This window comes from Delphinapterus leucas, chromosome 5 (genome assembly GCF_059928025.1).
Source record: "Delphinapterus leucas isolate spDelLeu-1000000601 "Yukka" chromosome 5, BTC_Dleu_Yukka2, whole genome shotgun sequence".
NCBI lineage: Eukaryota > Metazoa > Chordata > Mammalia > Artiodactyla > Monodontidae > Delphinapterus > Delphinapterus leucas.
Window position 1 is genome coordinate 119,455,917 of NC_143133.1, and position 22,366 is coordinate 119,478,282.

General features: G+C 34.8%; 1 protein-coding gene across 3 annotated transcripts in view; it reads left to right on the forward strand.

Moving 5' to 3' along the window:
- The window catches only part of DNAJB14 (DnaJ heat shock protein family (Hsp40) member B14), a 46,502-nt gene that overhangs the window by 13,846 nt on the left and 10,290 nt on the right, over positions 1-22,366 (forward strand). Inside the window, exons 1-4 of one of the 3 annotated variants that reach the window (XM_089912448.1) lie at positions 1,806-1,927; positions 3,948-4,065; positions 8,298-8,443; positions 20,958-21,143. In XM_089912448.1, the coding sequence (XP_089768574.1) occupies positions 1,915-1,927; positions 3,948-4,065; positions 8,298-8,443; positions 20,958-21,143 (463 nt within the window). In that variant the 5' untranslated portion in view covers positions 1,806-1,914. Of the gene's footprint in view, positions 1-1,755; positions 1,928-3,947; positions 4,066-8,297; positions 8,444-20,957; positions 21,144-22,366 lie in introns of those variants that run through there. The other 2 variants (XM_022582420.2, XM_022582421.2) reach the window with 2 other exon arrangements.

Consider the following 22,366-nt stretch of genomic DNA (forward strand, 5'->3'; position numbering starts at 1 on the left):
CCATTTTTAGTTGAGTTTTTGGTCCTTTTACTATTGAATTGTAAGAATCCTTTATATATTCTAGATATATGTCTCTTTCAGATATATGATTTTGTAAATATTTTTTCACATTCTGTGGATTGTCTTTTTACTTTATTGATGATATTCTCTGAGGGGCAAAAGTTTTCAATTTTGATAAGGTCCAGTTTCTCTGTTTTTTCTTTTGCCACTTAATTTGTCAAATCTAAGAATTTTGGACTAAATCAAAGTCACAAAGATCTACTCCTATAGTTTCTTCTAAGAGTTTTATAGTTTTAGCTCTTACATATAGGTGTGTGATCTATTTTGAGTTAATTTTTGTGTATGGTGTGAAGAACGGGTCCAGATTCATTGTTTTTCATATAGCTCTCCAGTTGTGCCAGCACCATTTGATGACCCACAAAATCTGATATGTAGTATGTTCATTTTTCTTCAATTCCATTTTCTTGTTTATATTATGATTGTTTCTCTGATACATGAGTTTTTCTAGACTCTTCTCCTTTCCAACCCATTTGTGATCTAGTTACATTTTTGTAATTGATTTCTCACTTAAATGCATTTTGCTCAGAGATTGTAGTATATTATAATACTAATTATTTGAGATTTGAAGAGGATAATATTATGGTCTAGTTATAACGTAGTCAATTTTCATTCCTTGTGTGCCTGTAAAGAATGAATATTCACATTTGTTGGGTATAATTACTTTATGTTTCTTAGATCAAACTTGATAAATTAGAAGTTTATGTCATTTGTATCCTTAGTAATTATTTAATCGACCCAGTGTCAGCTTTGGATTAAAAGTGTGTTAAAATCTTTTACTGTCAAGGTGGGTTTCTCTGTTTTTTCCTTTTAGTTCTGTTGATTTTATTTTTTCAATGTTTAGTTTTAACTCATTGTGGGAAGTTTCAAGCATACCCAAAAGGAGAGAGAATAGTTTAATCAGTCCCTCCCACCCTCCCATCTTTAATCATTATGAATATACATGGCCATTCTTATTTCATATATTCTCTCTACCCTCTTCTGTGCCTCTCCAGTATTTTCTAGGAGATCCTAGACATATACTGTTGCTTTATGGACTCAGTTTAGATTTACTCACACATTACCACAGTGTTTGCTCCACAGTATTTGGACCTCATCATGTCCATTCCCTTTTACATCTCAGCCTGTCTGCAAGCATTTTCCTTTTGTTCAAAATATGTATTTTAAGTATCTTCTAGTGAAATCTTGGTGGTAAATTTTCTCAGTTTTTGTTTGTTTGAAAATGTTTTTATTTTAATCTTATCTAATTTTCAGAAAATTAGTGCAGAACTCAAGTTGACAGTTATTCTCCCTAAGTATTTTGAAGATATTACTCACTTAGCTGCCATTGTTGCTGCTGAGAAATAAATAGGAAGTCTAATTTCTGTTTCTTTTTAGGTAATCTCATTGGCTACTTTAAGGACTATCTTTTTCTTTGGTATTCTGCAGTTTCACCATGATGTGACAAATAAAAGTATGTCATAAGTTATTGGATGATAGTAATTTTGAGTTACTAACATTAAACTTCTTAATATTCTACTTCTAAATGGTGATCAGTAGTCTGTCAACAGCTAAGTACATAAGGGAATGCTTGCTATTTATTTTAAAAGACCCTATGGTGTATCTTTCTGAAGTACACAATTTGTCAGCTTTATAACTTTTTTCTCAAGACCATGTGTATGTAAACAGAGATAGTATGCTTTCTGTATCTTTCCACAGCGCTATTGGAAATAATTATGAAAAATGGAAGCACTGCTGGAAATAGCCCTCATTGCCGAAAACCGTCAGGTAGTAGTGATCAAAGCAAGCCTAACTGCACAAAGGACAGCTACTCTGGTAGTGGTGAAAGTGGAAAAGGCTACACCAAAGACCAAGTAGATGGAGTTCTCAGGTAGGAATAAATAACTTATGTGTCCATTATAACTGATATTAATATAAGTTTAATGTCGTAACACCTAAAAAATGGGTTTGGATTATAATTCAGTAGCAGAACAGACATTGAGGAATTGAACTCTGGGTGTCTTATGCTTTATATTCTTTATGAAATCAGTCTGTAAATTACCAACTCTGGAAGTTTCCATCTTTTAAAGTAACTGTAAGCCACAAAGCTACTTACAGAAAGAAATTTTTTGAGGCAGATTGTTTCAATTTTTGACACAGTACAGTGTTTAGATAACAATATTGAAAGAGGATAAAGAATTGTTTTGTCATATGTATATATATATGAAAGCAGGAGAATTTCATATGAGAAGAAGATTGAGGGCAACTGCAGCAGCATTTTCAATTTCCTACTTATATTAATGAAGGATAGTTTTTTTTTCTGTTTATATTCTTTCTTTAAGGCTATCTTTATACATATGCAAACACTATAACGTCCTCTCCTTTTAATATTTTTCTTACTCTGATCATTCTGTCTGTGTTTTAGTTTTACTTCATGATACACTTCTACTTAAAGCAGAAGAATTAGGTAGAATTGGAAAATTATAAACTGGGTTTTGGAGATTGACTTTATTAATTTTATAATTAAGAAAAGATTTTCTGGAAAAAAAATGAACTTCTGAGTATGAAACACTAGAGAAAATACTGTTATGGTCTCCTGCTGTAGCTTAAGGAAACTGTATTGATGTTGTACTGAAATTGCTATCTAAGGAAACTAAAGTATAAGGATGAAGGACTCTGAACAGTGATTAATCAGATAATTCAACATAGAGAGTGCATAGCACAGTGAACTAGCTTAAGCGAAAAGTAGGTAACGCTAGTTTTCTTTCTCTTTTGCCCTTTCTTACCTATTTCTCTTTTAATCTTATTTTCTTTCTTTTTTCACCTTTTTTTCCCCATTCTTATTTTTAGTTAATTCTTTTTTACTCACCATAATTTTGAATTGAAGTTATTTTTAAATCAAGTATCAATGTATTCATATTTTGCTTTTCTTCATATATATTCAGATGCTAAAGCTTGAATGTAACATTTTATCTGTGTGACCACAATAAGAAACAAAGACTCCATAATCATGGTAAAGGATATTTGGTTAGCCTGAATGGTAGTGAAGTACTTTGAGAATTATAAATAATCTTGCTAATGACTTTTATAACAGTAGTATTGTGTCAGAGGTGGCTGAATAAGTGAGATAAGTGAATAAATGAGATCCTTGCTTTTGAATTTCTTTAAGAAAAACCTTTAATTAAACAGTTTGCTGAAATGTGTTTCAGGAAACCACATCTCTCCAAAAACAAATTTTATTTTCTTGTAGAAATTACTTTTTACTGGGAGAACTTGTTCTCAGTAAAAGACCTAAATAGAGTGAATTGTGTGAAAGATGAAAGATGATAGTGGGTGCAGATCCCCTTTGTATATGGCCAGAATTGGACAGATGGGAATAAAATGTTGAGGGAGTTCCTGTCTTTTGGGTCTGTGTACTCTATGAAATTGGAGATGAAGTTATCCTCTGACAGTTAGAAGAAAAGAGATGAGATTGAAAGGTTGAGAAGAGTGGTAAAGGTATAGAATATTTGCAGAGGGGAAAGGCAGGTGGAATGGGAGGATTGCTGGCTAGCACTGTGGACCCAGCCAAGTTTGATACTGAATTTTTATGGAGTACAAGTGTTAGCTGAGTAGCATACCTGTATTAGAGATTGTTTCTCTTATCAATAATTTTAGCATACCTTTTTTAAATTAAATAAATGAAGTTTTTGTCCTTTGGGGATAAATATGATCAGAACATTCTTTAATAGAACCCCTAAGTTATTCAAAGTATCTCTCTTGGTACCTTATACTGAATAAGAGTTGCTTAGCTAATCATGTAACACTTACTCGTTATATTAGCCTTTGTAAGTGTCGCTTTAGTGAGGTAACAGATCACCAGCAAACACTTACATGCTGTATGTTTTTGTTTTTGTTTTACCTATACACAGGGGATTTTTCTGAAGAAAGCCATGTTATCTTGGTTAGCACGATTATGCAAACAAGTTGCCCAGTGACAGTTTGGCTCAATGGGAGAAGCCATGCAATAATACTGCATCCATTGCATAAGTAAGAGCTAGGTTACAGTAAGACTGAAGAAAAAGTGTGTAACTTTGTAAAAACTCATATTCTGTGAAACTAAGCACTGTTTGTTGTCTTTGCATTGAAATATATTGAAAAATTACAGAGCAAAAGGTGTCCTGGATCTAATTTAAAGAGACTTTTAATATCTCATAGAAAAAAAGCCCATCTTTTATTTTAAAAATTTACAAGATCAGTGAGAAATCATTAACTGGCCATCATTATATTTATCAATTAGGAACACTTCTGTATAACTGTTAAAATTATTTGAATTATGGGGATTTCATTAGGATTGGATTTAAGCTGTAGTTCTTTAAATGAAAAGAAAATAAACCACTGTGCTAAATTTATAAAATAAATAATCCTTTGTCTCAGGAGTAAAGAATTATTTTCCTAAACACCAATTAAATTTGAAGTTTATTTAAAAATCATCTATAATATATGAAAAAAAGAATAGAAAGAGACCCCTCCTTCCACAGCCAGAATGCTTTCTCACACATAAAGGAAGACATAAAAGTTGAGCCATGCATACATCTCCCCTGTTGAGCTCCCAGACATATCTTTCTGGCCTTTTTGCACAATATTTTCTTCCAAGGCAGGTAATAGATTACCTCTTTTTTCTTTTCTTTTTTCTTCCTTCCTTCCTTCCTTCCTTCCTTCCTTCTTTCCTTCCTTCCTTCCTTCCTTCCTTCCTTCCTTTTTTTATTCTTTGGTGAGGATGGTGAAGAAGATTTGAATCTTTCAGTAAGGAGCGAACTATAAAAAAATGTGACAAATGCAGTTAGTTGGTGAAAAGGAGTATAATGAACAATATATAGAATAAAATTAATTTGTGAATGATAATTTCTCATTTAGGTGTGAAAAATTAAGTAAATGAGTATATTTGTAGCGTTACTTGAGATACGTACTGTACAGCTTGTCCATTGGTAATGTTGACTTTATACCTCTCTGCTAGCTTCTCAAAGAATTTCTTCTCTAATATATGATGAAAAATTCAGTGCAAGGAAGATATGGTAGAGCTAGATACGGCTAAGAGTTAGTGAAATAATTGTTTTTCCTACCTTTTTTCTCTTTGTGACAGTACTTAGCTTTATGACCCATCTCTAGAAGACTGGTGAATCTCTAGAAGGTGAATTCCAACCTAATTTCCCTATACTATCCAGCAGCCCTCTCCTAGACTGCCTTTTTCTATTGCCTAGCCTTTTGTGCTCAGGAAATAATCAACAAAATAATTTTATAGGATTAATCTGGTACATAAGGAAACATCTGATGCATTCAAAGCAAGTAGTAATGACTTTAGGATTTTTCAGTGTTTTGTTTATCACTGCCTTTTGTCTTTTGTGTTCAGATAGTGTCTGTCATATTTTTAGCTCTGGTCCTTGTCCCACAGTCTTCTATTCCAAATTGATTTTTTGGTGCCAACTATATTTTTCTTACAGCACTTTACTATCTTTGGTCCAAAAATGACTTTTAGGTCTTCACCATTTCTGCCCTCAAATTGTACTAGTCATCCATCCATTCAACACATACGGTGAACAAGACACAATCCCTGCCTTCAAGGGGCCTAATAGTCTGGAAAAGTAGGCAAACCTGTAAACTGATAGCTGTGGTACATTTAAGATAATTGCTGGGATAGGGCTAAGTTCAGAGAGCTTTGGGAGAATATAAGAGGGTCACCAAACTTAGTCTTGAGGAATCTGAGTTCTTGAGAAAAGGAAGAGCTCAGCTGAGGTCTGAAGACGTTGTAGAAACTAACTAAACAAGAAGAGAGGCAGAGAAGGCATGTTTGGGGCACCAAAACCAACAGAGAATCTGTTTAAACACTGATTAGAAGAGCAAATAGAAGGAAGTGGATGGTTGGTCTGGAGTCTGAATGGGCTCCTTTTCTTCTTTATTCTGATTCTGAGACAGCAGGATTTTCAAGTCAGACAAACTGAGGATTGAAGCTTCACTTGTGAGGCCTTTCCTAATCGCCCTATTTAAAATAGCAGGCCTCTCTTTCCATTCACTCTTTCCCTTTGCCACTTCATTTTTCTCTAAATATATATCACCATATGATGTCATATGATGTACTTCGTATTTTACTTCTATATTTGTTAATTGCTTATCTCTCTCCCAATTGTAAATTTAATGTGAGGAGGGAATTTTTGACTGCTTTATTTACCACTATAGTGTCTGAAACAGCATCTAGCAGAAAGTGGATATTTAGTAAATTTTTGTTGAAGAAATAAATTCTGGTTTGCACCTGTTACTTGGTTATATGACATTTGGCAATTTACATAACCACTCGAAGCCTTGATTTCCTCATTGGTTAAATAGGAACAATATCTACCTAATGAGGAGTAAATGAGATAATTTGTATAAAATAATCAGCATAATAAGATTCTACGATTCTTTACGTGAAATTTTTGTGGACCAGATGTAGTTTGGAACTCGAGATCTTCATATTTTCGAAAAGTAATAAGGAGCATATGTTATAGATTACATAATGTCTTAGCAGGGTCTGGTAAGCAGCCCTAACCTAATAGTGCCATTTCTGCAGCAAAAGGTACAAACATCACACTTGAATGTGATAAATGAAGACTCTATAGCAGCTTCACATCAGTTCAGTTTTGCCTTTGAAATTTTGCCTCTGAAAGTTTCCAAGTCAGGTTTTTGCAGTCAAGTTAGTTATAGAATAACTTCCATTTTTCAGAACTTTATGGATGTTGGAACATGGATATGGGGTTGTGGATATGTGCCTGACACACAGTAGGTGTTCCGTACATGTCATTCTTCTCTTTTTTTCTATCACATAGTTTCTTAACATATCTAGGAGAATGAGTCTCTACACAGGCAGTGATCGTTCTCTGTTTTGTTCTCTAACAGATCTCAAGTGCCCTGGGATGTAGTTCATGCTCAATAAATATTATTGACTAAATAAAGGAAATGTCATGTTTACGAAATAATATTGACTTGTGTTCATATTTATTAAGTATCTAAAGTAGAAAAATCTAATTTTAATTATTATTACTCTGAAGAAGACTGCCTAACAGATTTTTGTTGTGATTATTAAAAAATTCTATAATATTTTCAGTGTGTTCTTTTTTTCCCCTTGTTCATATAACAAATGATGAATGCTTTCATTATGAAAGGAGAGCTAAGGTTCATTTATTCCATAAATATTTACTGAGAACCCATCATGTACCAAGCACTGTGATGGCTAATAGGTTTAGTAGCGAAATACGATCAATCTTTTCTCTTTTCTCTGAAAATTTCAAGTCAGCCTTTGCAGTTCTTTAGCTGTCAGGGAACAATTGTGCCTCAGATCCTTTTACTTCTTACTACTTCTGTCATCAAGGCTCTCATACATGGAACACATTTAAAGTTATATAGTACTCAACAAAAAATATTTAAAATGTAGCTGTATTTTAGTGAAGAAAAATTTTTAGGCCATGGGACAATGTTAGCATACAAAAGGATTAGTATTCTCTGCTTCATTCAGAGTATTTCTTTTCCTAACATACTTCAAAGACTCTGGGCTTAAATGTTGCATGTTTAGGGTTATAAACATGTAAGTAATCATTAAGAGTATGTTCATCATAATGAAAATCAGGTGTAACAAATATTTTTGAGTCCATGATGTATTTTATTATGAGATTGTATCTTTCATAGAGACTGACACAAATGAATTCTCTTTATCATTGCCTAGCTGAATTAACTTGCCTTGACATTGAAGCCATAGGGTACTGTAATTGCCTACATGCACTAAACTGTTGCTTTGATATTTGGTTAGGTTACATTATGCAACAATAAAACTCTTGGAATGCAATGCACATTAATCTTTAGCTGTGACATACTTCTGAGGAGTTTTGGAATTTATTTATGCACTTAAGAGTACTATAAAATTGTTCTTACTCTCTCCTTTTAGTTACAGTGTGTGCTCTGTCCTTCATCCACATTTGTTATGAGCTTTGCTTTACTTCTCTGTAGTTGTGATAAATTGCACCAAGGACATTCTTATGGTCAATTCTTCTTAGATTGGGAGAGGTTGGAAAAATGGTCTGTTATTGAAAAAGAGAATGGAGCAATAACCCTTAATGGATAAACTATAACTTGATGTCGAGAAAACAGTCCACAGACAGCTCTTCATACTATTCTAGTAAATAAAAAAATAGAGGTATTACTCGAAGCTCTTCCTTGAAGTTTACTTACAATGTAACACATTCTCTTGTTCACAGCATAAACAAATGTAAAAATTACTATGAAGTACTTGGAGTTACCAAAGATGCTGGTGATGAAGATTTGAAAAAAGCTTATAGAAAGCTTGCTTTGAAGTTTCATCCAGACAAAAACCATGCACCTGGAGCAACAGATGCTTTTAAAAGTAAAGTAAACCTTTTAAAGCAATTTTCTAAGCCCTTTTCAGAATCCATTTTACAGTGTTTTAGAATATTAAATTCTGCCTTTAGACTGGTGCATTTAGAGGCCAGCATAAGCAAGCCTCCTCAAAATCCTTTAAACCTTCACGGTTAACTTGTTATACCAAGAGCCAAACAAATGCTGTTTGGCTTCACAAAAGCGACATGTCAGTTTTGGCAGAGTTCTAAGTAACTTTTCTAGATACCCGTGCATGCCTTCTAGTTTACTACACGCAAGTAGTGTGATGATTATGCATGAGCTTCTAGCGTGTTACCAGCTGGTTCTAAAAGAACTAAAAGCAATATATTTTTTATGAGTTTTTAAGATATTAGAGACTGTCTAGAATTGAGAAATTACTTGGAATCACTGTTTGTCCAGTATTCTTCTATTTCTGTTATCTCTGGCCAATTTTTGCATATTTTATATGTAGTTCTAACTACTGTGATTTTTTTTTCAAGAATGTTTCTTTTCTCTTGGCTAACATTTTCTTCCTTATTATTTCAGTTTTTTTGCCAATTTAGTAAATAAGTGTGAGAGAACTGGTTTTATAATTCATGTTTATTACAATTGATTCATAATAGTCAACTTCTGATTCATAGGGAAATGCTTAAATTTGCGATTATTTGTTCTTGTGAATTTGGCATTCATAAAGCCAATGTATGATGTTTACAGTGAAATGCTGGGGTCTTGGAATAACAGGAAGGAGATAATCATTTTAAATGTTCCTAAAAGATAGATGACTCAATTGTCATTCATAAAAATACTGTTAAAATTGTTTGCAAAACAGTTTTATTTTTTAAAAGAAGTTGGCAAGCAAAATACATTTGGGGATTATTAATATTTTCCAGTAAAAGCAGCTGCGAAAGTGGTGCTGGTGAAAGTAGACTATCTCTGTGACAGTGAGAGCCTTCTCTGTCCCCTTAGATTAAAAGTGGTGTGTTGAAAGCATAGGAAAAGCTGCTTTACTCAAAAACACTAACTTTAGCACATATTCCCCCCCAAAGTTAAAAACCTTTTTTTCACTTTCTGAATTAAAATCGTTTAATTTAAAATTTTTTGTGTTTTTAAGATGTCTAAACACATTTGGCAGTGAGTTATTTGCATGTTTGTGATCTGTTAGACGATTTCAGTATTAATTCTTCATTAATGTTAAGGACATTAAACTGCTTCTTTCTCCCATTTCTGTATTGAAGTCATGTTAGCATTATCGGTCTTAGAATAACAGTAAGTGAACCTACCAATATTTTTACAGCCTGTGTTGTGTTTTGAAGAGGTGAGCAACACATATGTCACCCCACACAGACACTTAGAGGAGTTTAACAAAGGTGATTGTTCTTTGGTGTGGTACATTTCAGAGTCTAATACTACACTTTGCAAAACTAGAAACTTAGTATTTATCAACATGCTTGGCGGTGATTCATCTCTAGAGGAAAGGCGCACATTATTCAATACATAGGGGGTTATTTGTAAGTCAGAATGCCAATTTATTAACTCCAAAGAGGATCATAATAGGGTGGTGGCTGATGAACCCATATTTCATTGAGTGGAAACTACATAGAAAACCAAGATTGTCGGGACTTCCCTGGCAGTCCAGTGGTTAAGACTCCACGCTTCCACTGCAGGGGGCCCGGGTTCGATCCCTGGTCTGTGAATTCCACGTGCCGCGTGGCATGGCTAAAAAAAATAAAGAAAAGCCAGATTGTAAGCCAGAGATGCTTGGTGAGCAAAGGTAGTTAATTAGAAAATATTACTGCTAGTGTGTCAGCACACAGAAATGGCAGGTTTCATTCATTCAACACATAGGACCTTTTCATTACCTTCTGAATCGTCTTATTTTATTTTTAAGCATTTGATCTAAATTTCTGTGTTTGGGATACCAAGCTGTTTATTCTAAGTAAAGACTATAGTTTTTTGTTTATATGAGAGGTGAGTATAGATTTATTGCTCTGTAATTGCCAAAGTACTTTTTACAGAAAATGGAAACCACTTGTTTTTTATATCTTTCAAGAATAGAAAAAGAGGAGATAATTGGTTACGGAATTAAATTAGATAGAAGAGATATTTTCATTTGTGTGTTTTGTAAAACTTTAAAAGTAAAAGTTTACTATCAAAGAGAGTAGACTAGGGGCTTCCCTGGTGGCGCAGTGGTTGAGAGTCCGCCTGCCAATGCAGGGGACGCGGGTTCGTGCCCCGGTCCAGGAGGATCCCACATGCCGCAGAGCGGCTGGGCCCGTGAGCCGTGGCCGCTGAGCCTGCGCGTCCGGAGCCTGTGCTCCGCAGCGGGAGAGGCCACAGCAGTGAGAGGCCCGCGTACCACAAAAAAAAAAAAAAAAGAGAGAGTAGACTAAATGAACTCTTAACTTCATGTAGCTCTTTGTTCTTTAGTTAGGTTTGTGAGTTTCTCAAAGCAGAGAATATTTTATTTACATCTAGACAGTGACTTGCATAGTATGTATAAACGTACCTTAAAAAAATATTTGAATCAAATGGATCCCTTTTCTTCCATCTGATGTGGATATCTTCAAAACATGCCCAGTCTACCTTGACCTTCAAAGACTCCCAAGTATTTCAGAGACTATTTGAATAGTACATGTGCCTGTTTACATATACTTGAATATAATGACAAGGGCATTGATTAGCTGTTTATATGTTTGCTTGATAAATAATAATGGATCAGATGCTACTGCCTGTGTTAGGTTTGGTAGTTCAATATTCTTAACATCTAGAGTGAATCTATAAGAACAGAGATATCAGTTCTACCCTATGGGCTAATTCTGAGAGAAATACAGTAAGAAAATATGAGATATCCTCTTACTCAAAGAATTTGTAATTTTTGAAGAGGAGACAAGACTCACACAGAACATTTGGAATAATGGTAATACCTAACATTTGACAAGCATTTTATAGTTTTTTATTTCCTATTTTTAAAAATTTAATGCTTATTAACAATCTTCTGAAATAGATGGGAACCAGTGTCATTCTTTCACACATAAGAAAATTGAGGCTCAGAGAGATTAACTGGTTTACCCAGGATCTCCCAGAAGACTGAATGTAATTAAATTCAAAACATAGAATAAAGATGTCTGAAGAAAAGTCAGAAAGGTAAAGTAGAATTATAATCAGAGTAATTGGAGAAGCCGTCATATAATTGGTGAGAATTAAGAGTTTACACAAAGTGTGTATGATTTCTATGGTTAGCGAAGAGAGAAGATGGCAGAACCTTGGATATGAGAATGAGGGAAGTGTTTTAAAAGTCAGTGACGGGCTTCCCTGGTGGCGCAGTGGTTGAGAGTCCGCCTGCCGATGCAGGGGACACGGGTTCGTGCCCCGGTCTGGGAAGATCCCACATGCCGCGGAGCAGCTGGGCCCGTGAGCCATGGCCGCTGAGCCTGCGTGTCCGGAGCCTGTGCTCCGCAGCGGGAGAGGCCACAGCAGTGAGAGGCCCGTGTACTGCAAAAAAAAAAAAAAAAAAGTCAGTGACAACGTCCACTTTCAGGAAGATGGAAGAGATATACTTTTCCCTCTTCCTCACACTAAAGTGCAACTGGATATTAGTTATAAAATAAAATAAACATAAGAAAACTGAAACATAGAGGGAAGAAGTTAGACCAGCTAAGGACCTTGGGACCCAAAGAACAACATGGCAGTGTGTTGCTTGGGTTTCATTTTGCCGTATATGTCTTAGACTGGGTGCTGGAGAAGCAGATAACCCAGAAACACCAATGAGCACAGACAAACAATTCCCAAGAAAGGCCTGCTGTCTCTAGCCAGACAACCCAGAAAGGGGCAACATAGCAAGACAGAAAACTTTTAAGCAGTAGTCTTTCTACCGCAGCCAAATACCACAGAAAAAACTGTGGCCCCACCCACATCCATACCAGCAGAGGCTGAGAACCTATACTGTCACCCTCTCCAGGCTGTAATGAGATGCCCTACCCTCCCAACTGGGGTGGTAACAGAGAAGATTGAGTAGGGAGCTGTTACTTCCACTGCTACCAGCAACAAGGTATCCCTTCCTCTCCCCCACCACCCAGGGTAGTGTTATAAGTGGCCTGGAATTTCACTGCCATCCAGAGGTAAGCAAAGCCATATCATTGTGGGTGTCATTAAAGCCACCTGGGGAGCAATAATGAGGCACCCCTCCTCTTTCCAGCCAAAGAGATATCAGTGGAGGCTTGATTGGGGACTGGAAATCCCATCCCTGCCCATCAGTGATGAGGAGCCTCTTCTTTCAGACGTCATCAGAGGCCAAGGGGGAAACCTCAACTTCTGCTCCCACCTTGGAGTAACAAGATGGTATCCTCACTTCCTGTACCAAACAGGACAATTAAAACAGAAGCTTTAGAAAGGTCGACAGCTTTATAAGATAATACCTCAAATGATCACAAATCAATTGAAAATCACTTACCATACTAAACATTAGGAACACTTCAAATCAAATTTTAAAAGTCAATCAATAGAAATGCACATGAAGATGACAGAAGAGTTAGAATTGCCTAACAAAGGCTTTAAAGCATCCATCATAAAAATGCTTCAATGAGCAATTACAGATATGCTTGAAACATTTAGAATTTTTTAGTCTCAGCAAAGAAATAGAAAGTCAGAGCAAATAAACAAAAGGTATAAAGAATCAAATAGAAATTCTGTAAATTAAAAGTGCAAAACCAAAATGAAACTAGCAATGAATAGCATAAACAGCAGAATAACAGGAAAAAAAATCAGTGAACTGGAAAATAGAAAAGTGGACATTATTCAGTCTGAACAGCAGAGAAAATAGACTGAAAGAGAAAAAAGGAACATAACCTCACGTACAAGTGAGACAATAAAAAAAGATTTCACATTCTTACATGTTTCCTAGAAGAAGAGGAGAAAGAGGGCATAGCTGAAAAAGTACTAAAAAAAATAAAGTTTGAAAACTTCAAATACTTGACAAAAGATATAAACTTCCATAATTTAAGAAGTTGAGTAAACTCCAAAAAGATAAGCCCAGTGAAATCCACACCAAGACACATCATAGTCAAATTTCTGAAAACTGAAGATAAAGAAAAAACCTTGAAAGCAGCAAAATAGAAGTGAGACCTTACCTATAGGGGCAAAGCAATTCAAATGACAGTGAATTTCACATCTGAAATCATGCAGGCCGGGAAGAAGTGGCACATTTTTCAATACTGAAAGAAAAGAAACTATCAACCCAGAATTCTATACCCAGCAAAAATATCTTTCAGGAATGAAGGGGAAATCAAGATATTTTCAGATGAAGGAAAAGTAATAGAATTTGTCATTAGCAGACATACCCTAAAAGAATAGCTAAAGGAAATTTTCTAAACAAAAGGAAATAAAAAAAAGGAATCTGAAATATCAAGAAGGAAGGACAGCATAAGCAAAAATATGGGTAAATGCAATATACTTTGCTTCTCTTGAATTTCTAAATTATGTTTGACATTTGAAGCAAAAATTTTAATATTATCTGATGTGGTTCTCAATGTATGTAGAGAAAATACATAAGGCAGTTACATTATAAATGGGGAAGAACAAAGGAAAGTAAAGAGAAGTAGAAGTAAGGATTTCACAGTACACTTGAACTAGCAAAGTGATGATATTAGTAGGCTGTGGTAAGTTATGTATATATAATGTAATATCTAGAACAACCACTGAAAAACTGTACAAAGAGATAGAGTCAGAAAACACTAGATAAATCAAAATGGAATTCCAAAAAGCATGTTCACATAACTCCCAGGAAGTCAGGGAAAAGAAAACAGAACAGAAAACAAAAAATAAAATGGTAGACATAAGCTCTAACTTATCAGTAGTTACATATAAATGTAAATGATCTGAATATATCAATTAAAGGACAGATCGGCCGAGTTAATTAAAAATATATGGCTCGACTATATGTTACCTATAAGAAACTCACTGCATTTATAACAATATAGACAGGCTGAAAGTAAAGAAATGAAAATTGATATATCATGTAAACATTAATCAAAAGAAAGTGGAATAGCTGTATTAATACTAGAAAAAGTAGAATTTAGACTAAAAAAATTACCAGAGAGAGATATTATGTTATGATAAAGGGACAATCCTCCAAGGGGATATAACAATATAAATGTGTATGCACCAAAAAACAGATGCAAAATATGTAAGTCAAAAACTAATATAACTGGAAAGAGAAATAGGTAAATTCACAATTATAGTTGGAAACTTTAGCAGCTCTCTCTCAACACTTGATAGAACAAAAAGACAGAAAATCAGCAAGAATATAAAAGAATTAAACACCACTATTACCCAAGAAGATTTAATCAACATTTATAGAACACTCCACCCAACAGCAGACTATAAAATCTTTCCAGGTGCTCAGAACATACTCCAAGTTAGACCATGTCCTGGATCATAAAATAAATTTCTACCAAGTTAAAAAACTGAAATCATACAGAGTGTGTTCTTTGACCACAATGAAATCAAAATAGAGTCAATAACAGAAAGATAATTGGAAAATGTTCAATCACTTGGAAACTGAACACCACACTTCCAAATAATCTATGGGTAAAAGAAATCTCAAAGAGAACTTTTAAAAAATACATTAAACTGAATAAAAATTCAACATATCAAAAATTCGAGGGAACCAGCTAAAGCAACACTAAGAGGAAACATAACACTTAGTGCACGTGTTAGAAGAGAGGAACAGCCTTAGTCATCTAGGCTTCTCCTTATGAAACTAGAAAAAGAAAAGCAAAGTAAACCTAAAGCAAGAAGAAGGAAGGAAATAAAGGTGAGAGTGGAGATCAGTAAAATTGAAAACAGAAAAACAATAGTGAAAATCAGTAAAATTGAAAACAGTGAAACAAAAGAACCAGTTGTTTGAAAAGATCAATAAAATTGACAGACAGACAAAGGGAAAAAAGAAGACAATTTACTATTATCAAAAATAGTATCAGAAACAAGGATACAAACTCTGCAAACATCAGAAAGGTAAGAGAATACTATGAACAGCTCCACACACATAAATTTACAACCAATTTTTTGAAAATTGAAAATGCTCAGAACTCACTCACTTTGAAGTAGGTAATATGAACAGCCCTATAAGTAAGTTAAGTTAAGTAAACTTGTAATTAGGAAGCTCCCAAAAGGAAATCTCCAGGCTCAGATGTCTTTATTGGAGAATTCTATGAAACTTTTCAAGAAGAGTTAAAACCAATTCTACAGTCTCTTCCTGAAAATAGAAGAGAAGGAAATATTTCCCAGTCCATTTCACAAAATAATTATTACGCTGCTATCAAAACCAGTCAAAGGCACTACAAAAAAAGAAAACTACAGACTAATATCCTTCATGGAATAAACCCAAATATCCTTAATAAAACATCAGAATTCAACAATCTTTTAAGGGCTTCCCTGGTGGCGCAGTGGGTAAGAATCTGCCTGCCAATGCAGGGGACACGGGTTCAAACCCTGGTCTGGGAAGATCCCACATGCCGCGGAGCAACTAAGCCCGTGCGCCACAACTACTGAGCCTGCGCGCCTAGAGCCCGTGCTGCACAACAAGAGAAGCCACCGCAGTGAGAAGCCCACGCACCACAACGAAGAGTAGCCCCCGCTTGCCGCAACTAGAGAAAGACCGCGCACAGCAACGAAGACCCAATGCAACGAAAAATAAATAAAATAAATAAATTTATTTAAAAAAAAAAAACAATCTTTAAAAAAAATTATACATCCTGACCAAGTAGAGTTTATTCCAAGGATGCAAAGCTGGTTCACTATTTGAATATCAGTCAGTGTGATCCACTGTGTTAATAGGCTAAATAAGAAAAATCTTATTTTATCAGTCAGTGCAGTAAAAGCATTTGAAAAATTTCTCTACTCATTCATGGTAAAACTGACAGGAAATAAAACACTGATAGAAAAATAGTAATTCCAAAGGAAACTGCCTCAAATTGATAAAAGAGCAACTATGGAAAACCTACAGTTAACAGTATACTTAACAGTGAAAGACTTAATGCTTTCCCCCTAACACTGGAAACAAACAAGAATGTCCCCTTTCTCCACTCTTACTCAACATAGTGTTGGAAATTCTAGTCAGTGCATTAAGGTGAGAGAAGGAAATAAAAAGCACACAGATTGGAAAGGAAGAGATCAAACTGTCCCTATTTGCAAATAACATGATCATGTATAAAATCCTCATGGAATGTACCAAAAAAAAAAAAAACCTCCTAGAACTAATAAATGAATCCTGCAAGATTTCAGGGTACAAGATAAACATACAAAAATCAATTTCTATTTAGCATATTTCTATATACTAGTAGTGAACATGTAGACGCTGAAATTAAAAATACATTACTGTTTACAATCACACACACATAAGAAATACTTAGCTGTAAATTTAACAAAACTTGTATAAGATTTGTATGTTGAAAGCTATACAATACTAATGAAAGAAATCAGAGGATCTAAATAAATGGAACGATATATCATGTTCATGGGTTGAAGGACATGGTAGTAAAGATGTCAAGACTCCCCAAGTTGATAAACACATTTAATACAGTTCCTGTCAAAATCCTAACAAGACTTCTTTGTAGATAAGAGCAAGTTTATTCTAAAACTCATATGGAAATACAAAGAGCCTGAATAAATAAAAATGGTTCATTAAAGGTAAGGAGTAGGAGTAATTAGTGTACCTGATTTTAGGACTTACTTTATAGCTACAGTTAGCAAAACAGTGTAATATTGGGAGAGGGATAGACACATAGATCAATGGAACAGGACAGGGAACCCATACAGATGACAAAGGTGCAAAATAATTCAGTGGAGAAGAGATAGCCTTTTCAGCAAATGGTTTTGGAGCAATTGGACGTTCATAGGTAAAACAACAACAACAAAATTTAACCTTGACTCAACTAAATCTCATGCTTTATATAAGAATGAATTCGACATGAATCTTGAATATAAATATAAAACAACACTTTAACTTTTAGCAAAAAATCATGGAAGCAAAACTTTAGAATCTTAGGCTATGCAGTGACTTCTTAGACTTAACCTAGACAGTTTATAAAACAAAAAGTGGGTAAGTTGGACTTCATCAAAAAATTTTTTGTTTGCTCTGCAAAGATGCTATGAAGTAACAGAAAAGACAAGCAACAATATAGGAGAAAATATTTGCCAAGCACATATCTGACAAAGGACTAGTATCTAGGTTATATAAAGAACTCCCCAAACCCCAAATTAAAAAAGCAGACAACCCAATTAGAAATTGGCTAAGAGACATGAAGAGACATCCCACAAAAGATTATATACACATGGCAAATAAGCATGTGAAAAGGTTTTTTAATATCATTCATTAGCCATTAGGGATAATGCAAAGTAAAACCAAAATGAGATATCACTACACACCTATCAGAATGGTTAAAGTAAAAATTAGTAAGAACACCAAATACTGGTATGGATGCAGAGTAACTGGATCACTTATACGTTGCTGATGGGATATGAAATGACACAGTCACTCTGTAAAACAGTTTAGCAGTTTCTCACAAAACTAAGTATTCAACTAATAGCCCAGCAATTGCATTTCTGGGAATTTATCCCAGAAATAAAAATTTATGTTTACACGTACATGAATGTACATAGCAGTTTTTTTTGTTGTTTTTTGGTGTTTTTTTTTTGCGGTATGTGGGCCTCTCACTGTTGTGGCCTCTCCCGTTGCGGAGCACAGGCTCCGGACGCGCAGGCTCAGCGGCCATGGCTCACGGGCCCAGCCGCTCCACGGCATGTGGGATCCTCCCGGACCGGGGCACGAACCCATGTCCCCTGCATCGGCAGGCGGACTCTCAACCACTGCGCCACCAGGGAGGCCCGCAGTTTTGTTTTTTTTAAAATTTATTTATTTTTGGCTGCGTTGGGTCCTCGTTGTTGTGCACAGGCGTTCTCTAGTTGTGGCGAGCGAGGGCTACTCTTCATTGCGGTGGCTTCTTTTGTTGTGGAGCATGGGCTCTAGGTGTGTGGGCTTCAGTAGTTGCAGCACATGGGCTCAATAGTTGTGGTTCACGGGCTCTAGAGTGCAGGCTCAGTAGCTGTGGCACACGGGATTAGTTGCTCCACGGCATGTGGGATCTTCCCGGACCAGGGCTCGAACCCGAGTCCCCTGCATTGGTAGGCGGATTCTTAACCACTGCGCCACCAGGGAAGTCCCTATGTAGCAGTTTTATTTGTAATAACCAAAAACTAGAAACAGCCCAGATGTTGTTCACTGGGTTATTAGTGAAACAAACATCCATACCATGGAAAACAATAAAAAAGGAATGAATGGCTTACATAACAGCTTGGATCCACCTCCAAAGAATTATGCTGATTGAAAAACGCCAATCTGGGAGGTGCCATTCTATTTATATACTGTATATACTGTATTATTCCATTGATATAACATTCTTGAAATGCCAAGATTTTAGAAATAGAGAATAGAGTGGTTAGTTGTTGTGGGGATTTAAAGAGGGGATGGAGGGGAAGGAAGTGGGTGTGGTTATAAAAGGACAACCTGAGACGGTGATGGAAATGTTCTATATCCTGATTATATCAGTGTCAGTATCCTATCTGTGATACTGTGCTATAATTTTATAAGATATTACCATTGGGGAAATTAGGTAACAGGTAGAAGGGATCTCTCTGTAATATTTTTTACAACTTCATGTGAATCTGAAGTTAATCTCAAGATATAAAAAGTGTGATTAAGGAAAAATGAATAAAGCAGAAGGTATCTTTTAGTGAAGTAAATAACACTGAGATGGAAATGTATTTTGTGAGCCTTTTGAATACCAAAATAAATTTTGGTTTTAATTCGTAAGATAATAAGGACCTGAAAAAAAAATCTGGATTATAGGTATAGCACAAAGTAAGTGAATAGAAGATTAGTCACAGTAGATAGAATAAATTGTCTTACATATACAATTATGAATTATGACAATCTTTCACAAATATTTTCTAAAACATCATAATGTTTGGAAGTCCTTTTTTTAAAAAGCAAAGCTTTAAAGATAGAATTGGGCTGCCAATATATTATTAGTATAAAAAGCAATAGCATTATGAACCTGAAATAGTCCTTTTAGTGCATAGAGGTTAAATCCTAAAACTGATATTATTACTCGAAGTACAACTTTGGCAGATATTGAAAGATATACTTCTTTTTTAGGTATGTGTTAATACCTTGATGGTGTTTGTAAGTACATTGCTGGGATCTCTGATTGTACTTCTCCATTGGAGCAGCATTATAAATGATTGCTGTATTTCTGAGTCACAGATCTATTTGAAAATCTGAAGAAGGTTTTGGACCATCTCCTCAGATAAATGGACCATCCACCTAATTTTTCATACCATAGGGTTCACAGACCACCTGAAAGCTATCTCTCATTCAGAAGAAAGGGTCTAGAGTATCTGTATATGATTAATTTCAGTGTGATATGTAGTCCTCCAGAAACAACTACCTAATGAGCATGTATTTGCTTGCACAGTGCCTATGGCAGCCACCACATGGGATCTCAAAAGTATTTTTAAAATAATCCCATATGCAAGAGGTTTATGATCCAGTTTAAGAAGTAAGCTGCTCTTATAAAATGATTAATTATTAGATGTTTCAGAATATGAATAGAGTAATTCTTGCATTTTGATTAAAGCATTACAGCTTTTGTAAATTACCTCGAGAAGACATTTTGGTAATTAATGTGCTCTTTTGGACATGGGAGTATGAGGTAGGCAATAGAATTCTTTATGAATATCATGAAAGTAGCAAAGTGAGATAGGAGGACTAGAGATATGGATATATGGATTCATTCAAAACAAATTCAGTCTCTATGCTCTACCATGGGGATATTGCAGTGAAAACTAAGATACAGTCCCTACCCTCATGGAGTTGACAGTTTAAGAGAAATAAATTGTTCAGGAATAAAATGAAGAATAGCTTACTCTGGGCTGGAGTGTGCAAAAAAAGGTTTATGGTGTAGGTTGCATAGAGTTTACTTACTATCCTAAAATAAATTTGATCTTGAACAAGTTTCCTAACCTTTTTGAACCTCAGGGGGCTCATCTGTAAAGTTGAGATACTAATGGATAAAGTAATAAGATATTGAGGTCAGAGCCTGGTAGTTGGTGGCTACTGCTATTATTATTGGTTTGAAGGGCAGTAATGAATGACTACATTGGGATACTCAAGAAAAGAAGCAGGAAGTTAGGGGAGCACAATGGTAAGAAAGCAAGATGAGCATTCCTTTATGTTCAAGGCAGTAGGGAGACTTGCCTGGATAATATAAAAAATTGTATTGGGAGGTAATATGTGTAATTGTAAGCAATGTATAATACCTTTAAAAGAACTTGTTACTGTCTTATTATTTTTTTGATTAACCTCAAGTCACTTTTTGTTGTTGTTTGACAAGTAGCCTTTATATGGGGCAGTCTTTTATAATATAAAAGCTTTGCTTATCAACTTTTGCTCATTACTTTTTCAGAGATTGGAAATGCTTATGCGGTTTTAAGCAATCCAGAAAAACGAAAGCAGTATGACCTCACAGGCAATGAAGAACAAGCATGTAATCAGCAGAACAATGGTAGATTTAATTTCCATAGAGGTTGTGAAGCTGATATAACTCCAGAAGACTTGTTTAATATATTCTTTGGTGGTGGATTTCCTTCAGGTATTTTAATGTTAGTTATAAATATGTGTACTTTATGAAGCTAGAGATCATCACCTCCAGTTAGGCTATTTAGAGATTTATGTACCTTCTCCCTGACATTTTCTTATAGTATTATGATCCTGTGATGGTTTTTCATGAAGATAGAAGAAAATTGTTAGACTTATTACCTTTATTGTAAGTCTGTCTTTTTTCTAGAACATACTTTATTTTTTAAAAGATGTGTATTTTACATAGAGCTGAAGAAAGGATCTGTAAGTAGGAAATCCAGTGGCAATGCATTAGTTAAGTGCCAATACAATTGTAGGAGGTAACCTGTACCTTGAAAGACTATTTGACATTGGTTCTTTGAAGATCTTTGTAGATTTCATTAATAATATTGTAGATTGTTAATATGGATGTATGTGGAGGTACTGTCCATTGAAATGTCTGAATCATAAGTTACATATAAAGTAAGTGGGTTTTAAAAAATTACATTAAGATACAAATAATTTCTTAAACTACGCTATCAAAGTAAAATACTGTAGAAGTACTACTAAATGAATAGATTTTTAGTACCAGCATAAGTAGTACTGTGTTTTACTTACATTTACTGTAAGTTGCTTGTGTGGAAATTAATTTTCTTTAAGAGTAGCTTCTCTAAGGTGTTTAAAATTATAGGTCCAGTCTTGTTTACAGCAGTAACAAAAGGTGCTAAGTTAAACATCCCATTCAAAATTAGGATAGTCTTTATGAATGTAGCAATATAATTTGGCCTGGTAGTCCTGTCTGGATATGATTGAGAAAGATTGTGATCATTGATAAGGCATTTTGTAAAGCATCCTTGAAAGAAAGAGGATGTGTAAATACAAATTAATGACTGAAAATATAACCTGCATTTTGACATACTAGGATACATAATTACCTCTCACAAAAAAATTATTCAGACTAATAATTTTGACTAAAAATATGCTGGGAACAATTAGAAATCTTTCAGACAATAGTGAATTTTTCTGATAGTTGATTTGCAGTTCTTTTGCTTGTTATAACATAGTTTACTTTATCAGTGATAGCCATTTCTGGTTGGTCACCTTTTTTGAAAACAACTTGAATGTCCATCAACAAGAAAATGTTTGAAAATTGTGGTCCACCTGTACCATAGTATATTATACAGCTGTTTTTTAAAAAATGAATCAGAGCATGAGCTTTTGATTTCTAGAAGTACTTGTGATTCATTGATAAATGCA